Source organism: Hipposideros armiger, unplaced genomic scaffold, assembly GCF_001890085.2.
Source record: "Hipposideros armiger isolate ML-2016 unplaced genomic scaffold, ASM189008v1 scaffold_234, whole genome shotgun sequence".
Taxonomy (NCBI): domain Eukaryota; kingdom Metazoa; phylum Chordata; class Mammalia; order Chiroptera; family Hipposideridae; genus Hipposideros; species Hipposideros armiger.
Window position 1 is genome coordinate 2,055,096 of NW_017731584.1, and position 10,548 is coordinate 2,065,643.

Here is a 10,548-nt window from a genome sequence, read left to right on the forward strand (position 1 = left end):
ATGCAAGACCACACACAAATTTGATCATCTGTCAAAAATTCTTGGAGCTTGGATGGGATGTGCTGCCACACCCACCATATTTGCCTGACCTTGCAACGTCAGACTTCCACTTGTTCTGCTCTCTTCAAAACTCCTTGGGCCGGCCAAGTGGCACAATGGTTAAGAACTGGCTTGGGACGCCAGAGGGCCCGGGGTTCGGATCCCACATATGAGGGCCAGTGACACTGCAACATCCTCCACAACTAGACTGAAGAACAAAATGACAGCAACTTGTCTGTTCCCCTTCCCCCAATTCCCCAATAAAAATCTTTAAAAAAAAAACCTCCTTGCGTGGTATAACATTCAATTCAGATGAGGCTGTAAATCAGCACCTTGTTCAGTTTTTTGCTGAAAAAGACAGGTCCTTCTACGAACGAGGAATTATGAAGCTCACTGAAAGATGGCAAAGGGTTATTGAACAAAACGGGTAATATATCATTGATTGATCTTTGTTCTTTATATAAATAAATGACCTTTGAAAAACATAGACAAAATACATCGTGACTTTTACGAAGACCCAATATTTATAAGTGAGAGGATTTACGTAAAATTTTTAAAAGGCCAGACTGGCTGCTCTGAAAAGCCATCTTTGCATTGTTCCCGTGTCTGGCTCCGCTCTCGCGCAGCCACCTCCACCACGCACCTCTTCCGCAGCCGCGGACTCCAGCAGCTATTTCGCTAGAGTCCTCGAACTCTCCCTTTCTTCTTAATCTGCTGCTTAGGATCACCGGCGTGCCCCACCATGTCAGACTCGTCTGTGGACACCAGCTCCGAGATCACCACCAAGGACTTAAAGGAGAAGAAGGAACTTGTGGAGGAGGCAGAGAATGGAAGAGATGCACCTGCTAATGGGAACGCTAATGAGGAAAATGGGGAGCAGGAGGCTGACAATGAGGTAGACGAAGGAGAGGAAGAAGGAGGAGAGGAGGAGGAGGAAGAGGAGGAAGGTGATGGTGAGGAGGAGGATGAAGACGAGGAGGCTGAGGCAGCTACGGGCAAACGGGCAGCTGAAGATGATGAGGATGATGATGTTGACACCAAGAAGCAGAAGACTGATGAAGATGACTAGACAGCAAAAAAGGAAAAGTTAAACTTAAAAAAAAAAAAAAGGCCGCCGTAACCTATTCACCTTCTACTTCCCGTCTCAGAATATAAACGTGGTCACCTTCGAGTAGAGAGTCCCGCCTGCCTGCCCGCCCACCACGGGCAGTGCCACCCGCAGATGATGACACACGCTCTCCACCACCCAACCAAAACCACAACGTGAATTTGCAACAGGGGAGGAAAAAAACCAAAACTTCCAAGGCCCTGCTTTTTTTCTTAAAAGTACTTTAAAAAGGAAAATTTGTTTGTATTTTTTATTTACACTTTATATTTTTGTACATATTGTTAGGGGTCAGCCATTTTTAATGATCTCGTGATGACCAAACCAGCCTTTGGAGCGTTCTCTGTCCTACTTCTGACTTTACTTGTGGTGTGAGCATGTTCATTATCTCAAAGGAGAAAAAAAACCTTGTAAAAAAAAGCAAAAACAACAACAAAAAAACAATCTTATTCCGAGCATCCCAGTAAATTTTTTTGTGTATGTACTTAGCTGTACTATAAGTAGTTGGTTTGTATGAGTTGGTTTGTATGAGAAAAAGGCCAAAGATAAAAGGTTTCTTTTTTTTTCCTTTTTTTTGTCTACGAAGTTGCTGTTTATTTTTTTTTGGCCTGTTTGATGTATGTGTGAAAACAATGTTGTCCAACAATAAACCGGAATTTTATTTTGCTGAGTTGTTCTAACAACAACAACAAAAAATTTTAAAAGGCCAAAGTATGCTTTTTATGATTAATTTTCTATTCATATTATTGAATACTGAATATGTATTTTAAACACCAGTATTTTAGTCATTTAAAAAAATCATTAAGGAAGCAAAAGGTAAGAGAAGTTAGAGTGTCACTAAAAATTTCATTTTAGCTCCTTCTTTAGTTGCACAAACTTCTTTTACACCGTCTTCACACAGGATGTCTCCCTAAGAGAAAAAGAGAATGATATCCTAAGGTTAGGTTTAGCAGCTTTTACACCTCTCAGTTCATTCTCTCCTCTGTAATGACTATTCACTATTCATCTTTCCAGACATCTATCTTTTTCCATGAAGATCCTGAGAACTCCTCCCCCTTCAAAGACCCATCAGCTTGGTAACTCCCACCAATAAATGAGTTTTGAATTACATTGACTAAACTGATTCCCATCTTTCCAGACCCTAGCCTAGCAACTGGCTTCACCATTTCCTGTGTCTTATGTCTATTCTGCCCAGAAGAAAACTGGAAATCAGAAAAGAAAGAAAGGAAATGTTTAATAAATTCCTAAGTCCCATTATAGAAAATAATCAAAATGTATTGATGGCATTTGGGGCCATGGCTTATACAAATGGTGACTTAGTGTGTGCATATGTGTGTGTGTGTAGATTGAAAAAAGGTGCCCTCTTTGGGCAGGCTATTTACAAAATGGAGCTTCCTGTAGCAGGATGCGGCGGGAGTGTGTTTTGGCCCCTCCTTCCACCCCACAGAAGGGGCAGCACCAAGTGTGCCTTGGTGAGCGCTCTTAGAACTATGATGTCTGTGAGTACATTTTTAGATTTAAACATTAAATAACAAGGATACAGAAGAAAACATTTTCGTAGGTGACTCAGGAATGTTAATTTGTAAAGCTGCCTTTTGCATTATTTATGTTTTGGAGAAAGATAATGAATAGAATTAGTTGTAGCATTACTAATAAGCATTTAGCAGTATAATTTGGCATCAGTCAGATCTGTGTTCAAATCCTGCCTCTAACACTATTAGCTGTGTGACTTGAATATGTTACTTAACTTCTCAGGTCTCATTTTACTCATCTGGAGATGGGATCATAAAGTTCTACCCCCAGGGTTGTAGGTGAACATTAAATACATGAAAGTTTCTGGTCAAGAGAATGCATTGTTTTTTGCTTATTGGTATAGAATACGAATATGCCCAACTTCTGATTTTTAAGAATGTGCTCATGTCTTTCGTATATCAATAAGCTCCATTAAACATATCAATAAGCATTATTAAGGAATACAACAGTTTTTGTATAATAAGATGGCAAAAAATACTGCTAAGTTTTAGTTTCAGAGTGGTAGTCTATGTCACTTCATGATTTGTATTTCTTTTGTGTCTTATGTAAACCAAGGACTGTGAGTACTAATACTTCTTCATGATGAATGTAATTCATTGCTCATCATGTTTGGAATAGAGATAGTTAGGTGGAAACTGTATTTCATTTATCAGAGTTACAGCTAACATGTCAGTTACACTTACTCAATAAAAGGAACCCTTTTAATAAGGAACTTTAATGAACATTTTGTTTTAAAATTTACAGTTATTAGAACATTTTCTGGGAAAACTTTTTTTAAAATTTTTTTATTTGTACAAGTTAAATTCTCTCCATTTGTGATGAGCACTTTCTTTGGTTTCTGTGACATCTTTGTTTTTTTTTACAGAAAGCCTTACTTGTGGAGCTGATATGACCAAATTACACACGTAGTTAAGTGATAGAAAATGTTTCTAAAAGACTGCCTTTATGAAACTGCTAATAAGTTGATGTCTGTTTCCCATTAATAACCTGAAAAAAAGCAAAGCCTGTGGCATTTCAAACAAAACTTTGTTAATTACAATACTTGTATTTTATGCTGAAGAGAATTCCTTTCAGTTATCACATATATATGATTAAAATAAGTGCAGATCCATTTTGAAGTGTACAAAATATTGTTAGAATTATTTGCTGGGCATTCTTTTGAAACTAAGAAATGGATTAATATCATTATTTAAAGAAGATTACGAAGAATATATTATATAAATAGAGACATTCTTAGCCCTGTCCTGACTTGAATTAGCAATATGACTCTTTTTATTAAAATAATGGGAATATGTTTTATGGCCTTGTCCTGTAAGCTTATTAACCTTATTGCTTGCTTATTGCACAGTGATCAAAGTATTCGTTTATAAATGTTATTGTTATACATTTGACATTAGAGAAAACGTGGGCTGGATTTCTAATATCAATGACATTTCTCAACTTCAACACATGCATTTTCCCATATTCATGGTTCCAAATAAGTGATGTGTAAATGCAAGGATAAAAGAAAGGCCATGTCAGATTTACAGGAGATAGAATTAGACTTGCCTGGATGACGGGTGGGGATATAGCCATGGTGCTCTGTAGCCTGGCTTGTCACTCAGGGGGGCTCTATCATGGGATTATAGTGCTTTTTTAAGCTGTCTGATGAGGGACTTTTAACTCACAATGTGTAGGTATTGCAATGGCTTCTTCTCGTCACGGTTGCTAAAAACACACATCCTTTTGTCAGGCTACAGGATGTTTTAATTCCCAATGCAAATCTGGGTGACATGTTTGTTACGCTAGCAGATATACCTGACAGATCTTGTTCTGAGTTTCCCAGGAAAAAACACACGGCACCACGTTTGTAGGATATCAGTTCTGTTCTGTGAGCATAGCATGCCTTTTAGTAATTGCGGAAACCATTTCAAACCAGAGTTGATCTGTTATAAAAATAACTTGCAAGTTGTGTTTGTACAGTTCCTAGGGTAAGATCATTTTAACAGATCGAGTTTTAGTTATAAGAATGGTTTTATGGTTTTCATGAAGCAGTAAATAATAGTAAAGGCAAATAAAAATAAAGCTTTCATCACACTTTGTTAGCCTTTAGGAATATATTCATTGAGTTTCTGGGTTACTGACACATATGTATACAGAATGTGAAAAGAATTATGGTGCATGCATTCAAAAAAGCTCTAAAACAGAACAATTGCATACACATGTTTCTGAAACCATAAGTCATAGGTGTTCATTAAAGTACACTGAAGTGTATTTAATATTCAGTGAAAAAAAAAGATATCAAGAAAGCTTTCCTTGAGATTTAAACTCCATTCTTTATTTATAATGAGATACATTGCCTGTAGCCACCAAAACACAGGTTCAAATTCTGGTCACTTGGATGTGAAGAAACCTACCTGAAATGAATTGTTGGTTACGATATTTAATAATGTTATGGGTTTGACTGTGGACAAGTGTCTCCAGGTAATAAAGTTCCTTGGGCCCCAAAGCAGATTTTAGATCATATTACACTGTATCGCAAGATTATCCATTTCTGTTTTTAGAATTAAATGAAGGAAAAATGCGAGTTAAGCTGGCTATGAAACTTTTTATTAATTTTGCTTAGTACCACCATCAAGATTTTAAAAACATGTTTCCCAACTACAAAGTATTAGCATTACATTTGTGTGGTTTCAGCATGTATGCTTACTTCCTTTCCTTTTCCACCCCTTATACCTTTAGCTTGCTTTTGTTTGTTTCTTAGTATATTTATTTTGAATTTATATTCCTTCGTTTAGTATTTATCTGAGACTGTTTCAAAAATGTAAATGTATGAGAAGCAAGTACTACAAAACTAGGAGGGGACAGATTAGAATTGAACATATTCTCTTAATCTTTTCATCAAAAATGCAAGTAGCTTATTTAGAGTATTTTAATATATTTGAATTTCCATACTCAAGAGCAAAATTATGATAGAGTATTTAAATTTCTATTTGCAGCCCTGATTATGGCATGTAAAAATAAGCTTATCTTGTTTCAATTTGCAGTCCACCAGAATCTATTTTCCTCTTACTGTAGGTACAAGAAAACCTAAGCGTCTAGCCTTACTGCTTAGAGAATACTCTTAGACTCCACAAACTTAATGAAAGAAAATGGTGAATTGACTAGAGTTGTTCTGCTTTATTTTGACTATTTCACTATCTTGTAAGATATTAAGATATTACATATTGTATTGTTCTACCAGATTATTTGCTATTGTGAAAATTTGGTGAGTCACTTAAGAAATGCCTTTTGAGTTTTTATTCTTTCTTTCTTATTAAAAAGTTACCTCTGCAGGGCTCAGGTATAGTTAGGTTAATGTGTTTCTATCCTGATACCCCAAAAAGAGACCTTGGAAGGGCCGTATTCACATCCTGGTTAACAATAATTGCATAGGAGTGAGCCCTGCTGAAGAGGAATAGGCTCCACAGTAGAGCAAGGAGAATGGGGGGAGAGAGGGTTTAAACAAAAACTTGAACTGTTTTCTTCAGGGAAACTACTCAAAGTGCAATACAAGCATATTTTTCTAATTAAATAGATTAGTTTATGCCTTTGGCACTTCAAGGAAAGTCCTTAGATTCACAGCCTCCTGAGGTATAACTATTTCCCAGGTTAATTCTCTGAAAATTACATCTGGCCCCGTTTCTTACCATTTTGTCCCCCACCCCTTTATTTCTGTTTCTATTCCTGTATTCACCTCCAGCTGGTTTCCTTTTCTCTGTTTATGATCTGTTCACCTTTCTCTTTCCCTTCCTCAATTCTCCCATCTATTGAAATAGGACCAGCACTGACATCCCTGCTCCATCCTCGTCTCCCGTCAGAATGAATCGCTTCGTAGCCTGTGTTCCGCAGGACTCATTTTAGCCCATTTCATATGTACAACCTTTAACTGCCTGCCTTGAATAACCATATTCATCCCTCTGACTGCACTGAGGGCATCTTGAAGGCAAAGGTACCATTTGTTGCCTTCTATCCCCCAATGTCAGGCATATGCTTTTGCCCAGAGTAGGCACTCCAATGAGGTTGAACTTAATGTTCGTGGTTAATCCTTATCAGCAAATAAGCCCTTAAGATCTGTGAAGAATCATCTTCCTTTTTATTTTTAAATTAACAGCCTTCCTCTTTTACTTTTGTCTCTTTACATCCGCCTCTTTATTTCCTGTTCACTCACTGAGATAACCCTAAGTGCCACTACAGAGAAAGCTAGAGACACCTGTGTATTTCGAGTGTGTCTGCTGTGTGTGTGCTGCAGACACATGGGGATTCATGGGTACCTAGAAGAGAGCTGAAGAGAGATCAGGGCTGAGAAGGAAATTGTATTGTACTAAGAAGCAATCATTCAGGAATCATTTTAAGACTTTGACAATCATTTCCCAGCAGTTGGTTGTCTAAAAAATGGAAAGAAAAAAGAGAGAAAGAAATTGTGTGTTATACTGAATCCCAAATAATTCCATCTGACAATGCAAATCAAGTTTGAATGTCAGAAGCATGGAAATTAAAGCCCACTCATCCATTAGGTTGTCTGCCTTGATCAAGACGGCATGGAGAGCCATTCCCTCAGAAAAAGAGAGTGAACGAAATGAAGAAAAGGAATTTGAAAGCGAGAGACTTAAAAGAAGAACATTTTGCCATTTGTTCCAAATGAAAGCCACTGCGAGTCAGTAACACAGTGCTAATGTATCACTAAAATGGGTTAAAGTAAACAAAATGTTAGATCAGTTCCTGCCATTTAATACTGGGGAATTCGTCTTATAAAAAGATTAAAAGAAGGAGGCATTAGGATCCTAAATAGCATGGCTTTATGAAATGGATCACTTAGAAGCGTGGTTTGTGGCTTCATTTTGTATGACACATTGGCATACATACATAAAACAAATTGCTCCGAGTATTGTAACATGCAATTCCAAGGTCTCCTGCTTTGGGTTTGTGTTTTACTAAGTGATTTCTGTGTGTGTGCCTTTACTGATGGGAATTCACTTATAACCTGCTGCAGTGGACTTTTTGACTGTCCTTTTTGATGAACTGTTTTTCACTTCGTAACACTTCTTTTCTTCTTTTTTGAGGTTTCTGTGTCGTGAAAGTCTTCTTCAAATGCTGCATATTATAACAAGAAATCGAATCAAAGAATAAAGCTGGAGTCAAGGTTAGATAAAGAAAAATAAAACCTTTCTATTTCTTCCTCCTACATTTCTTAAGCCAGTTGATAATGGATACTGGTTTATTTTGTAATATTGCAAAATCTGGGTCCAAAGCAAAATTTCCTGAGAAAAGTAACTGGAAGTTTTTGATTTCTAAAATATTACTGCAGTTTACTAAGAGATATACATTGACTAGAGACTGGGCAATTGGCAAGGCATCAAGGCCAAGGTCAGAGAAGCACTTTCAACATTATCTATAGGCCACACACACACACACACACACACACACACACACACACACACATATATATATATATATANAGAGAGAGAGAGAGAGAGAGAGAGAGAGAGAGATAACATTGATTAATAACATTATATACATATCAGGTGTATAACATTATAGTTCAGTAACTGTATTTTCTATTGAGTCCTTACCATCAAAAGTCTGTTTTTTTCCCCATTACCACATATTTCACCCCCTTTACCCATTTTGCCCTCCCCACACCTGCCCTTCTGGTAACCACCACTTTGTTGTCTGTTACCTCTGAGTTTATTTTTGTTTTGTTTTGTTTGTTCATTTGTTACTTTTTGTTTTATATTCCATATATGAGTGAAATCACACAGTTTTTGTTCTTTTCCATCTGATTTATTTCACTTAGCATAACACTCTCAGGATGCATCCATGTTGTCACAAATATCAACATTTCATCATTTCATGGCTGAGAAGTATCTCATTGTGTATGTGTACCCCGTCTTCTTTAGCCATTTATCTGTTGATGAACCTTTAGGTTGTTCCCATATCTTGGCCAGTGTAAATAATGCTGCAATGAACACAGAAATACGTATAGCTTTTTGAGTTAATGTTTTTGTATTTTTCAGGTAAATATCCAGAAGTGGGGTTGCTGGATCACATGGTAGTGGGTTTATTTGTTTGTTTGTTTTTTTAAGATTTCTATAAAATATATAGTTAACATACAATATTATATTAGTTTCAGGGGTACACTATAATTATTTAACATTTATATACCTAAAGAAGTGACCACCATAAGTCCAGCAACCATCTGACACCATACTACGCTATCACAATATTATTGACTATATTCCCTCCGCTGTATATTTCAAACCCATGACTTATTTGTTTTATACCTGGAAATTTGGATGTATTATTCCCTTTCAACTTTACCCCCCTTTTTATATTTGTATTTGTGCCAGTGCTGAACCTGGAGGTAATCAGCAAATGTCTCAGAGCACACAAAGGCCAGTTGCCACTCACCTGAGGCCCATGGACTCTGATAGTTTTCCAAGAAAGAGTGCAATGCAGGTGGGACTGGTTGATCATGGAGAAAATACCTATGGAGTTGGGGGAGTTGAGTGGCACTGGGTCCCAACGAAACTTACCAGACCAATGAGATTCAGATTTGGCTGAGTGGGTAGGGCTCAGCACAGAAAAGATGGCACCCACCTGCCAGCTGCATGGGAGAAAGCTTCCTCACAGGGAAAATGATGACTCTCCTCCAGCCCTCACCACGAAGCCATACACCTCAATCTGCACCCCTGTATGCTTCCTGAGTTACCGTCCCTTCGCTGGAGCCCAGGGTGAGTGCATGCGAGCAAGTGAGTCTGTGTGCGGGCAGTATAAGAGGACATCTAGGTTTCCCTCAGCCTTCCTTCCCACCTGGATGGTCAGAATCCCCACTAATTTTTTATAGCTTGCTGTTGTGGGGGTTCCTCTTCCCAGCACCAGTACTCCAGACTGGGGAGCCTAGTGTGGGGTTCGTTCCCTCGATCTTTTGAGGAGAACCTCCATGGCCGAGATATCCCTCCTGAGTCTCAACCACCACACAGAGGTTTGGGCCCCGTTCTGCGTCTCTGTCTTTCCCACCAGCCCCAACGTGGCTTTTCTTTATATTTTTAGTTACTGTTTGGCAAACTTCAGTTGACTCTCCAGGTTGATTGTTCTATAATTCCGTTGTAATTTTAATGTGTTCACCGAAGGACGCTGGCACAGTGTTTTTCTACTCCACCACCTTGGATCTCCCGGTAGCTCTTAATTTTTAAAGAAATCTCCATAATGTTTTTCATAGCGGCTGCAACAATTTATAGTCCCACCAACAATGTGCAAGTGTTCCCTTTTCTTCAGATCCTCTTCAACACTGATTTCTTGTCTTTTTGATAATAGCCATTTTAGCAGGTGTGAGGTGATATCTCATTGTGGTTTTGATTTGTGGTTCCCTAATAATTAATGATTTTGAGCATTTTTTCATATATCTGTGTGCTATCTGTAGCAGACACCTTTTCAAGTGTCTCAATCTTAACACCATGGACATGGGAGCTACTTAGGGGAAAAAATATCTGTGGCCCTTCCCTCCTTCCCACTGGGCATCAGAGGCGGCCCATCCCAGCTTTTGCAAATGATTCCCACCATTTTTTCTTCTTCCACAGCTGATTTTATTTACACTTCTGCTTCAGGTTATCTCTGAATGAACTAGGTGGCCCTGCTTCTGCCTCTCCAAGAGACTCAGCTAAAGTCAAAGAAGCTTTAACATTATGGTAGACACTTCATTTATTTTTAATAGATCGATAAGGCAATATAACATCTTTATAGAGATATATAGCTATATATTTTACATAAGCTCCATAAACAACCCATTTGCCACTAGGGCTGCCCTAGATATTTGTGTACATCAACTTGGGGGTGGAGGCAATTCACTTCTT

The 10,548-nt window shown here is 38.0% G+C and overlaps 1 protein-coding gene across 1 annotated transcript; it reads left to right on the forward strand.

The window, feature by feature from the left end:
• The first annotated feature begins 720 nt into the window (after positions 1-720).
• LOC109389454 (prothymosin alpha-like) lies at positions 721-1,571 on the forward strand. The gene has a single exon (XM_019654997.1). It carries the CDS (start codon positions 782-784, stop codon positions 1,106-1,108), a length of 327 nt encoding a protein of 108 aa, XP_019510542.1. The 5' UTR covers positions 721-781; the 3' UTR covers positions 1,109-1,571.
• The last annotated feature ends 8,977 nt before the right edge of the window (positions 1,572-10,548 follow it).

What these genes read in the sequence shown, in the direction of transcription:
- LOC109389454 (XM_019654997.1), top strand. Translation starts at nt 782, where the DNA reads ATGTCAGACTCGTCTGTGGACACCAGCTCCGAGATCACCACCAAGGAC.